The following is a 12,845-nucleotide window of genomic DNA, read 5'->3' on the forward strand; positions in this document are numbered from 1 at the left end:
CCAAAACTGAAGTGATAACTCAATTTTACTTTGAATTAGGTAATGGCAGTTTATTACAAATACTGAAGACAAAGTGGTGGAAGTATCTTCTGCTGGGATTAATTGATGTTGAAGCAAATTACTTGGTAGTCAAAGCTTACCAGTATACCACCTTAACAAGTGTTCAGGTACGTGCTGAATCTTATGCACCACTAACACAGTTATCACCAGTATTTTCCAATGAGTAGATGGGAAACATTTAGCAAACAACTAATTCTTACTCTCAATTTCATAAGTTCTGTTGTAATTCTCAATTCAGGTCAGGTATGGTTCCATGAGTCACAGCATTCATTTGCACCTCACCCAACTGGACAACATTTTGGTTTGACTCTTGGCAGCAGGAGATTTCACTGGTGAAAGACATCTTACGTAGGAACATAAGAGTTACAGGCAGCTGTAGACATTTGGTCCTTCAAGCCTACACCACCATTCAATAAGAACATGGCTGATTTTGTTTATGGTTTCATCTCCACTTTTCTGTCTGCCCCCATAACTTTTGATTCCCTTGCCAAACAAACATCTATCCACTTCAGCATTGAATATATTTGATATCCATAACCTCCATTCCTTTTTGAGGCTGAGAATTCCATATACTAATGACTTATGAAGAAAAAGAAGTCTTCATCTCTGTCTTAAAAGGGAAATGTCTTATTCTTAAGTAATGATCCTGGTCCTAGTCTTCCCTACAAGAGGAAATATGCTACAAGTATCCCCCACTCGGTTGTCCCTTAGATTGAATATGTTTCAGGTCAACTCATTATTCTAAGCTCCAATGAGTGTAGACTTCAAAAGATAAGGCCTTCATCCTAGAATGAGATGTGTGAACTCTCTCAGAACTGCTTCTCAGGCAATTATATTATTTTGATAATAAGTAGACTTAAACTTTACATAGTACTCCAGACAAGGTCTCACCAATATTGCATGGGCAAGCCATGCCAGGTCACTTCACTGATAGAGCGGCTGCTCATGATGAAAGTTGCCGCCACCATCCGAGTTAAGTGTCTGATGGGTCTAGTACGGTCCAAAGGAAAACTATGTTCTGGTCTAACTAGAAGAGTTTTTTGTAGTTAATAAGACAGTGTTTATAGCATCTAGTTATAGCAACTAGTTACGGATGACAACGATGCGACGAACATTGGTACAGAGACTTTGAGGAGGACGACATGTTAGATCTCACTCCATTGAGATCTTAAGCTGTTTTGCACAAGAGTACAAATCTCATCATAATGGGTGGTGCTTATGGTAATCCTCGAGATGAACCCTTTCAGATCCTTACGTAATGTCTCCTGCAAGCTTTTATGCTCATTGTTAATGTTAAAAATTTGTGCATGTAATTACGTTTACTATCCTCCCTCCCCAGCCCAGAATTTGAATTTAAATTTCAGGTGAATTGATAGTTTCACCATTCTCTGGAACACATTCTCTTCAGAATTGGAATACTGGTAGTTTGCTGAGTGGAAGACTATTGTTTTTTGACTCCCTTCCTAAGTCTGACGTGTGTAGGTCCCTTGAAACTGGAGGACCTTTGTTGTCCTGGATTTCATGGAGGACGTTTTTCTGCACAAAGAAGCAGTTTTTTCTTCACAGCATCTTGAAACATTGAACATTGGTTGCTCATTCCCAGTGGTGACTTCCATGGAGTTGTATGCATTACACCTTCAAGTTGTCAGCTGGTTTATACTTTCATTCTCAATCCACCTGGAGATTTGTGCTGAAGCATACAAACGTTTTATTTCAACTCATGATTGGTTTGGCCTTTTCATTCACTGTCAGTGTTGGTATTATTGGTGATATCAACATGTTCACTTCCTTAGTTCTGCTACTCAAAAATTGTTTCAGGTTTAGCATGATTTCACTGAGGATTCTTCCTGGGAGGTTAAGGAAGACAAATATTTTGCTTGAACTTGTCTCTTCCAAATCACCTCCAGCATCTCACATCAGACTTATAAGGAGAGAATTTACACTTGCTTCTGACACCAACCAGGTCTCCTTTAAACCAACCTAAAAAGTTTTAATCTTAGGGATTTCTAAACTAAAATAAATTCTCAATTATTCTTGACTGAAAACAAACTAACGGCCTTCAACATTTACCCACTAATCAGAAACCACCACAGTAATATCAAGGATGGCATGGTGGCTCAGTGCTTAGCACTGCTGTCTTACAGTGCTAGGGATGTGGGTTCAGTTCCACCTTCAGGTGTCTATCTGTGTGAAGTTTATACATTCTTACCCATGTCTGCATGAGTTTCCTCCTACAATCCAAAGATTCTATGATTCATAGGGGACTGACTTTGTTCTATTTTAAAAGTAAACCCTCCACTAAAGTAACTAATACCGGTTTTGAAATCCAATTTTCAAAAACTATCTATAACATACAGGAGATATAGGATTATTAGAGAGCAGCCATGTGTGCAAGATCAGGTGTATTGTTTCCGCTTCTATTGTGTTAGAATGTTACTTTTGTTGTCCTGGATGAGATCAGCAAAGTAATTACTGAGCAGGGATTGTCTCTGTAATTTTTCTCTCTTGTGTGTTTCAGAACCCTATCGTGCATGCACTGATAAATTAAACCAGTAGCTAGGATCATGGAAGGCTAGTATGCCAGAGAAGGTTGTGTAGCCCAAATCTGCTAAAGCAAATTGTCCAGTCACATTCCATAGCCTTTTCCCTTTTTTCCTGTGAAGCTTTCCTCTCCAGGTAGTTATCCAGTTGCTTTTGAAATCCTGATTGTGGGGGAGGCAGATTCAATCTCAGACAGTGCTTGCCAGATTCTAACTTTTACTGCATTACAAACATTATTTTTTCTCATGAGGATGTTGTTTCTTTCACCATTCATCTTACACAGTGTCCTCTGCTTCTTGAACCAGCAAATGGAAAAGGTTTCCTCATATTGAATCGATTCCTAATAGTTTGAGTAGCTCTATCCAAACTCCTCAACCTTCACTGCTCTAAGGAGAACAGCTCAGCTGTTACAACCCCACGTAACTGAAATCCTTGGAACCATTTTCACAGATCTTTTCTGCATCCAGTCTAATGTTTCCTAAAATGTGATACCCAGAATTGGATGCAAACTCCTGTTGATGCCAAGCCAATGTTTTTTAAAAGTTCATCATAACTTCCTTGTTTCTATACAGTGTATACATTTTAAAAACTCAGGATGCTGTACGCTTTTTTTAAACTTGCTCAACTTCTCCTGCCACCTTGAACAATTTGTGTATGTATATTCTACCCTCTCCCAATTTTTCTGCTCCTATGATTCCTTTCAAATTGAATCCTTTGTTTTTATATTGTCTTTCCTCTTTCTTGCTACCAAAACGTATCACTCCAAACAGCTCTGCATCAAATTCAATTTGCCTCCACCTGTCTGCCCGTTCAACCATCCTGTCTATGCCATCTATCACCAGCTTTCTCACAGTTCACAATATTTCCAAGTTTTTTTTTGTCATCTGCAAATTTTGAAATGCTGCCACGTACCCAAGTTTAGACATTAATATGCACCAGAAAATAAGCCAAGCTCCTAGCACCTGTCTCTGGGGAATCACACTGTATCCATTCCTCCAGTCTGAAAAATAATGTTCACTACTATTCACTATCAGTCAGCCAACTTTGCATTCATGCTGACATTGCCCTTTTTATTCCATTCAGCTTCAACATTTCTGGCAACTCTATTATGTGATAGTTTATCGAATACTGTTCAAAGTCCATCAACTGCATTAGTTCTCATGAACACCCTCAATTGCCTCATTAATAACCTCATTCAGGATAGTTAAATTTGATTTGCCTTTAATCCTTGCAGGTGCTGGCTTGCCTTGATCAGTCCATGCTTATATAAATGACTGTTAAATTTTTTCTTGGATTTTTATTTCTAAAAGCCTTCTGACAACCAAGATAGTTTATTCCTACGACCTTTTTAAATAATGGTTTAATATTTTCAATTCTTCAGTGCTCTGGCACAAGCCATGATTGAAGAGGAATTGTGGAAGTTTATAAGCAGTATCTCTGCAATTTCATCCCTGATTTCCCACAGCAAGTTTTGATGCATATCAATCTTGGTGACCTAGCAACTTTATCTAGCCAGTTTTTCTAACAACTCCTCTTTATCAACTTTAGTTTGTCTAATGTCTCAATGACCTCTCTTTCACTATGAATTCAGCAACATCTTGTTTCCTGATAAAGATAGACATAATGCACTCACTTAGTTCCTCAGCTATGTCTACTACCTACATGTACAGATCTCCTTTTTGGCCCCAAACATTCTCTTACTTTTTAAAAAATTTATATTCCAATAAAAGACTTTTAAATTCTCTTTTATATCAGCTGCCAGACCCTTTTCATTATTTTCCTGCTTCTTGTATTTGATTTTATGTATCAGTTGTTTATGAAGCCAAGACTCTGTGACTTGAGCTATCCATGCATTCAATTGCATATATGTTCTGGCTGATGCTCTGAACCCAAACCTATCACTATATTTCTATGGTTATTCTCTATTTTGTTGCTTTTTCTCCAAGAGCTCCAATTACATTTTTCTATCAAAAATTCTCCTTTCACTTGTCCACTCTCAGGTTCTCTGTCTTTTCTATTCCCGACTCCAACCCTTCAAAATTCAACATTCCTGTTGTCTTGTCACCATTCTATTTTGGACACTGCTTGGATAAACCTACATCTTCCTTTTGCGACTTTCTCAGAATTCCCTGAAAGGTACATTGAGGCACCTAGTGGAGGCTAACTGCGAGCAGCAACATTAATTGTCTTATTCTACATCCTCATCAACCTTGTCACAATGTGCACTAGCTGGATGATAGACTTTCTTCCTATTCAATCCCTCCAACTGCTGACCTTGTGGACAGTGCATCATCCTCCAAAATGTCCATTCATCAGTCTTTGACAATCACTCACTAATTAGTAGGATTGTCCACCTTGGACATTCTGTGTCACTAATCGTAGATTCTGTGGGTCATTGCATGGCTGCTGAGTGTGATCCTCAAACCATACATTTGACAGATGTTTTCAGGGAGTGGAAGTGGTTTTTGGCCTCTAAATAGTTGGCATTCCTTTCTCTGGTTCGGTTTCGGTACATCTTCTTGCTGACAGGTGTTCTTGAAAAATTGAGTCCCTTCTTACAAGAGCTTCCTCCATTTCAGTTTCTTCTGAACATCAGTCTACCTTGTGATGAGATCTATGTTGCAATTCTTGAAAGAAACTTTCAGGGGCTCTTTGAAACACTTCCTTTGTCCTCGTCTTGTTTGAGTGCTTTCCTTAAACTGGATGAAGAAGATTTGCTTTTGTAGTCAAACTCAGGAACCCTAAGCACATGGGCGTTCCAGTGGAGTTGGTTTCGGTTATGCATGGACTTGATGCCAGTGCTATTGGCTGCTTCAAGAACATTGATGTTAGTATGCCTGTCCTTGCAAATTCCTGTCTCATCTCTGACACCCATTTGCTTTTCAAAGTTGAATGCATTGTTCAAATCTGTGTATATCTTGACTGTAACTCTATATTTCCACCAATCAGGTTCCTGCCCCTGCCTTGGAATTCAAATTACTCTTATCTAAGTGAGAAAATGATACTTGTTTTTGTATTTTGTTTGTTATTGTGACAAAGATAAACTGTTCCTTCTCAACTTTCTCAAGCTGTTAGCGACCTTTGAGATGGTCGACTGCAGCAGTTTCCTCCAATGCGTCTTCACTGTCATTCAGCTAGGTGAAACCACGCTCAACTAATTCCATTCTTATATATATAATCTTAGTCAGGGTATCACTTGCTACGACTTCTCTTACTGCACCTGCACTGTTACCTCTGATATTCCATGAGGATTGAGCCTTGATTCCTTACTCTTTATTGTCTACATGCTGCTCCTTAATGGTATCATCTGAAGTTACAGCATAATCTATCACCAGCTTTGCTACTCCTTCATTTCTTTTAACCTTTCCATTGTTGGTGATCTAACACTAAGCAAAAATCTCTCCAATTAAATATTGAGAAGATTGAAGTTATTATTTTCGGTGTCTGCTTCAAACTTTGCTCCTAGTTTACTGATTCTCTTCCTCTCTCTGACAGAAGTCTGAGAATAAAGCAGTCTATTTGCAATTTTGGTGCCAAAATTGACCAATGATAATCACACCATCACAAGACTACACAAAACCTCCACAACGTATCATGACAACTCCTGTCTCAGCTTATCTCTGCTGAAACCTTGGTCATGCCTTTGTTAACTTCATTGCTCGAATGGAATCCTAGCTTGTCTTTCACATTCTATCCTCCATTGACATTGCTGCCTGTGTCTTAACTTACAATAATTCCTGTTCACTTATCATCCCTGTACTCATTGATATCTACATCGGATATCAATCAAAAAATGTCTTGGTTTTAAACATCTCATTCTCCTTTCCAAGCTCCTCCACAGCCTCCCCACCCCCACCCATCTTGTAATTGCCTTCAGTTCCACAACCCTCAAAGATATCTACTTTTAACTAATTATTGATATCTTGAGCTTCTTAAATGTAATCTTGGTAGCTGTAGAATTCTTTCATTGCACCTCCCTGCCTCTCCATCTAACTTGCCCTTTAAGACATTCTTTCAGACCTACTTCTCTGAGCAAAGTTTGTATCATCTGACTCACGATCAGGTTATATGTCTTTATATAATATTTTGTTCCATAATGCTTCTATTAAGCACTTTAGGACATGGTCATAGAGTCATAGAGCCATAGAGCCATAGCACATGGAGATAGACCCTCAGTCCAACGTATCCATGTCAACCAGGTTTCCAAAACTAAACTAGTCCCATTTGCCTCTTCTTGGCCCATATTTCTCTAGACCTTTCCTATCCATGTACTTGTCCAAATGTCTTTTAAATATTGCAACTGTACCAGCATCTACCTCTTCCTCTGGCAGTTCATTCTAAATACACATCACCGTCTGTGTGAAAAGGTTGCCTCTCAGGTCCCTCTCAAATTTTTCCCCTCTCACCTTAAAACTATGCCCTCTGGTTTTGAACTCACCCACCCAACGGAAAAGACCTTTGGTATTCACCTTCTCTAGGCCCTTCATGGTTTTAAAAACCTCTATAAGGTCACCACTTAACCTCTTATGCTCCAGGGAAAATAGTGTCAGCCTATCCAGCCTCTCCTTATAACTCAAACCCTTCAGTCCTAGTAGATTCTTTGTAAATCTTTACTGTACCCTTTCCAATTTAATAATGTCCCTCCTTTAGCAGGGACTGTAACAGTTTTGTAACAGTAATCCCAAAGGTTCCTCAACAATGTCCTGTACAGCCACAACATGATGACCCAACTCTTAGAATCAATGCCCAATGAAGGCAAGAGTGCTAAATGCCTTCTTCACCGCCCTATCTATCTGTGAGGCTGCTTTCAAGGAATTATGTATCTGAACCCCTCGGTCTCTCTTCGACAATACTCCCCATGGTCCTACCATCAACTGTAAGCCCTGCCCTGGTTTGTCTTACCAATACATGAAACCTTGCAGTTATCTAAATTAAAGTCCATCTGCCATCCCTCAGCCCATTGTCCCAGCTGATCAAGATCCCTTTGTACTCTTAGAGTCATAGAGCCATAGAGCTGTAAGCCACTAAATTGTTGTTTACAAGTCTTGAAGTGGTTTCTTGAGCTTTGAATAAAAACACAGATAGGATGTCAAAATGAACATGCCTGTATTAGACAATCATATCTCCTTATTTTAGCCATACTGAACAGTGAAATATTGTTCTGGATTAGTGGTGCTGGAAGAGCACAATGGTTCAGGCAGCATCCAAGTAGCTTCAAAATTGACGTTTCGGGCAAAAGCCCTTCATCAGGAATAAAGGCAGTGAGCCTGAAGTGTGGAGAGATAAGCTAGAGGAGGGTGGGGGTGGGGAGAAAGTATCATAGAGTACAACGGGTGAGTGGGGGAGGGGATGAAGGTGATAGGTCAAGGAGGAGAGGGTGGAGTGGATAGGTGGAAAAGAAGATAGGCAGGTAGGACAAGTCCGGACAAGTCAAGGGGACAGTTACTGAGCTGGAAGTTTAGAACTAGGGTGAGGTGGGGGAAGGGGAAATGTGGAAACTGTTGAAGTCCACATTGATGCCCTGGGGTTGAAGTGTTCCGAGGTGGAAGATGAGGCGTTCTTCCTCCAGGCGTCTGGTGGTGAGGGAGCGGCGGTGAAGGAGGCCCAGGACCTCCATGTCCTCGGCAGAGTGGGAGGGGGAGTTGAAATGTTGGGCCACGGGGCGGTGTGGTTGATTGGTGCGCGTGTCCCGGAGATGTTCCCTAAAGCGCTCTGCTAGGAGGTGCCCAGTCTCCCCAATGTAGAGGAGACCGCATTGGGAGCAACGGATACAATAAATGATATTAGTGGATGTGCAAGTAAAACTTTGATGGATGTGGAAGGCTCCTTTAGGGCCTTGGATAGAGGTGAGGGAGGAGGTGTGGGCACAGGTTTTACAGTTCCTGCGGTGGCAGGGGAAAGTGCCAGGATTAGAGGGTGGGTTGTAGGGGGGCGTGGACCTGACCAGGTGGTCGTGGAGGGAACGGTCTTTGCGGAAGGCGGAAAGGGGTGGGGAGGGAAATATATCCCTGGTGGTGGGGTCTGTTTTGTTCCTATTTTTAAAACAGGCAAATATCGAAAATGATAGTAATTGTCCTGAGCCTTATGTTCCTTCATGAGTGGAAACCCAAAACCACCATATGATTCTCACAAAGAAAATGATTTACATTGGCCAATACTTACACCAGATAAACCTGATAGAAAACTGGTAAACATGCAACTCGCAGGAAAAGCCTTCTTTGCAATAAAGCATTTTTCACTTCTGCACTGTTCATTAAATTTGAAGTTGCTAGAGATTATGAAACAAAACGAAGAAATGTTATGCCCTTCCATTACCAATTTGAGCAATTAATAATTCTTACCATTGGTTTGAGTATAATTTTAATGCGACTCAAAAAGTACTTGAAAGAATATATGAGTAAAAAAGATTAAAACAACTGGCCAGAATTCCAGTGCCTACTTTTGGTTGCCTACTTTAACAGTCCATACTTGCATTGGGAAGTGCTAGGAGCTGTGACTTTGAGCATTGTGTGTTGTTACAATGTCAAATGTGTAGTGGTGGAAGTCTGCAGACTCAGGTCAATATTCACTTGAGTGATTGGGTAAGGTTGCACATATCTGATAGTGGAATGTCTGGAACTTATGTGCATTGGGGGATACTAAGAGGTCAGAAAATAATGAGCTATGGGTTTGCAGCATTGTTGGTAACCTTGGAGTGTGCTCAGGTTTGGGGACAGTGCAGAGATCAGCAGTATTTTTGAGGAGTTGGGAGCATTGTTGAAGGTGTTTGGAGGTTTGGTCTTTGGGAATTTGATTGGAGTGGGGAGAGGTCCTTGAGGATGGAGTTATGAGTAAATTCTGAGATTAGATTAGATTAGATTAGATTACTTACAGTGTGGAAACAGGCCCTTCGGCCCAACAAGTCCACACCGCCCCGCCGAAGCGCAACCCACCCATACCCCTACATCTACCACTTACCTAACACTACGGGCAATTTAGCATGGCCAATTCACCTGATCTGCACATCTTTGGACTGTGGGAGGAAACCGGAGCACCCGGAGGAAACCCATGCAGACACGGGGAGAATGTGCAAACTCCACACAGTCAGTCGCCTGAGGTGGGAATTGAACCCAGGTCTCTGGCGCTGTGAGGCAGCAGTGCTAACCACTGTGCCACCGTGCCGCCCAAATCTCGAGACTGGGAGTCAGGTTATTAAGGTAAGTACTAATCTTCCTTTCATTTGATGGTGCTTAGCATTAGTTTTCTTGAGGCAACCATTGGTGCTAGCTGCCTCAGGCAGAAGGCATTTTTGGAAGAGGAAGTGGGAGGGGCAGGGTTAAGAGCTTTGTTTGTGTATTTTCCTGTTAGCCTCTGATCAATTTCCAGACTACTCACACTGCAGGTAAATATAAATGAATTAAATGTTAAGATGTGTTTGTACATTTTCAGCTCCTAGATTGCTTTGTCATTCCTGTGGTGATGCTCCTATCCTGGTTTATCTTGCGATCGAGATATAAAATCATCCATTTTGTGGCCGTTTTAATGTGCTTATTGGGAGTCGGAATTATGGTGGGTGCGGATGTACTAGCATCAAAACAAGAAGGATTAGGTAAGACTCATTGGTGCTGGAGACCTGGCTGGATTTGGAATTGTATGAAATGTTTTTAACAATCAATGCCTTCAGAGTGCTGCATGAGCTTTAACAAAGCATAGAATGAGAAAAGGACATTCAGCACAGAAGTGCTGTATAATATACTTGATCATTAACTCTATTGAACTTAATTACTCTTCTAAGAAAACTGAGGTTTTTTTTCCTAAACTTCACAATATCTACATTATTTTCAACTGGGGTAATTGTTATCCAGCAGCTTTCGGGGAGTACTCACATATACTGACACGCAGGAAAAGACTCTTTCATTAATCAATCCTGTGCCAATAACTATGATACGCTAGGCAGAAGTGGGGACTGCAGATGCTGGAGATTAGAGTCAAGATTAGAATGGTACTGGAAAAGCACAGCAGGTCAGGCAGCATCTAAGGAGCAGGAAAATCAATGTTTTGGGCAAAAGCCCTTCATCAGGATATCCTGTCAATCACATCAAATTAACTCCAGACTACCGGAAAACAGATAAAAACCCAGGTCAATTGATAGAAGCAAATACTGGATAATTCCTTTCAGACTAGTCCAGGAGATTATTCTAGATATGAATACCTACCTTTTATAAGAAGTGATTTCTACTCCAGTCAGAAATAGGTCCCATTAACATTTGAAGGAGTTCAGCAGTAACTGCTGGGGTCCTGTTCCTGATCTCTGCTTGGCAATTGACAGATGTCAACTTCATATATCAGGCTGAATATCAGAAGTACAAAGGAGAATCGAAAGAGGAAATAGGAGGGGCAAAGGGATAAAATGAGAACAGATTGATGGCTAAAATAAAAAAAAAGAGACTTTTACTCATACTAACAGTAAAGGGTTGCTATGGCACCCATGGGACCGAACAGTGACTAAACTAAGCATATTGGTGGAGGAAAAAGTCCTGTATCAATGGTGGGTTTGCTAAGGAAGAGAACTTTTCCAATGATACAGTAAATAAGGTTGCCAGGTTACTGACCTCTTAAACTTTGTCAACGTATCTGCTTCTACCACCTCCCAGTGGCAGCACATTCCAGGTACCTACCTTCCCCTTTATAAAAGAAACTGCCTTGTATATCTCCTTTAAACGACCCAAATCCTCATCAATCATCTTCATCACTTCCTCAAAAACTCAATCAAGTTTGCAAGATGAAACCTCCCTACACAAAGTCTGCTGACTATCCCTAATAAACCCTGCTTAAACAAAGTAACACCATTGGCTCTTCTCCAATTTTCTGAGACCCTGCCTGTGCCTAAAGAGTATACAAAGATCTCTGTCAAGACCCCTACAATCTTCTCCTTTGCCTCCTTCAATATCCTCAGATCCCATCAAGCCCTGGGGAACTATCTATCTTATTGTTTCAAGACACCTAACACCTTCTCCTCCTCAAAGTTGACATGCCCCTGACTCATCTTACTATGATCCATGTCCATGCATTCAGTCCCTGCATATCATTGATATAGATTGTCAACATTTGACATCCACTACTGATTCCTTTAACACTCCACTAGTGATAGCCCGGCAACCTTAAAAAGATCCATTTATCCCTCAACTCTAAACTTCCTGTTTGCTAACCAATCCTTAATTCATGCTAATATGTGTGGTATACCCTGTATACCCTGTACACCATTTGCTCTTGACAAAGGGTCAGTTAGACTCGAAATGTCAGCTCTTTTCTCTGCTTACAGATGCTGCCAGACCTGCTGAGATTTTCCAGCATTTTCTCTTTTGGTTTCACTTGTTTAGTAACCTTTGATATGACACGTTATTAAATGCTTCTGGCAATTCAAGTATACCACATATACAGGACATTGGTTAGGCCACTTTTGATTTACAGTGTGCAATTCTGGTCTCCCTCCTTACAGTGTAGAAACAGGCCCTTCGGCCCAAATGCTGTGAAACTTGAAAAGGTTCAGAAAAGATTTATTTAAAATTCCCTACAGTGTGGAAACAGGCCCTTCAGCCCAGCAAGTCCACACTGACCTTCCAAAGAATAACTCACTTCCCTCTGAATGATGCACCTAACACTATGGGTAATTTCAGCATGGCCAATTCACTTGCCCATCTTTGGACCGTAGGAGGAATCCCACACAGACATGGGGAGAATGTGCAAACTTTGCGCAGACAGTCGCTCAAGGCAGGAATTGAACCGGGGACTCTGTTACTGTGAGGCAGCAGTGCTTGCCACTGAGCCACTGTGCCACCCTTACAAGGATATTGCCAGGGTTGGAGGGTTTGAACTATAGGGAGAGGCTGAATAGACTGGGGCTGTTTTCACTGGAGCGTCGGAGGCTGAGGAGTGACCTTACAGAGGTTTATAAAATCATGAGGGGCATGGACTGAACATAAACTTAATTGAAGAGGGTAAATAGACAAGGTCTTTTTCCTGGGGTGGGGGAATTCAGAACTAGAGGGTGTAGCTTTAAGGTGAGAGGGGAAACATTTAAAACAGACCTGAGACACAACTTTTTCATGCAGAGAGTGGTGTGTATATGGAATGAGCTGCCAGAGGAAGTGGTGGAGGCTGGAACAATTACAACATTTAAAAGGCATCTGGATGGGTGCATGAATAGGAAGGATTTAGAGGCATATGGGCCAAATGCTGGCAAATGGGACTAGTTTGGGTTAGGA

The 12,845-nt window shown here is 41.1% G+C and overlaps 1 protein-coding gene across 2 annotated transcripts in view; it reads left to right on the forward strand.

The window, feature by feature from the left end:
- Positions 1-12,845, forward strand: part of LOC140481379 (solute carrier family 35 member F2-like) — a 71,151-nt gene that overhangs the window by 17,923 nt on the left and 40,383 nt on the right. For both annotated transcript variants that reach the window (XM_072577474.1, XM_072577475.1), the window contains exons 4-5: positions 40-167; positions 10,030-10,189. In XM_072577474.1, coding sequence (XP_072433575.1) covers positions 40-167; positions 10,030-10,189 — 288 coding nt within the window. The remainder of the gene's footprint in view (positions 1-39; positions 168-10,029; positions 10,190-12,845) is intronic.

This window comes from Chiloscyllium punctatum, chromosome 9 (assembly GCF_047496795.1).
Source record: "Chiloscyllium punctatum isolate Juve2018m chromosome 9, sChiPun1.3, whole genome shotgun sequence".
NCBI classification, from domain to species: domain Eukaryota; kingdom Metazoa; phylum Chordata; class Chondrichthyes; order Orectolobiformes; family Hemiscylliidae; genus Chiloscyllium; species Chiloscyllium punctatum.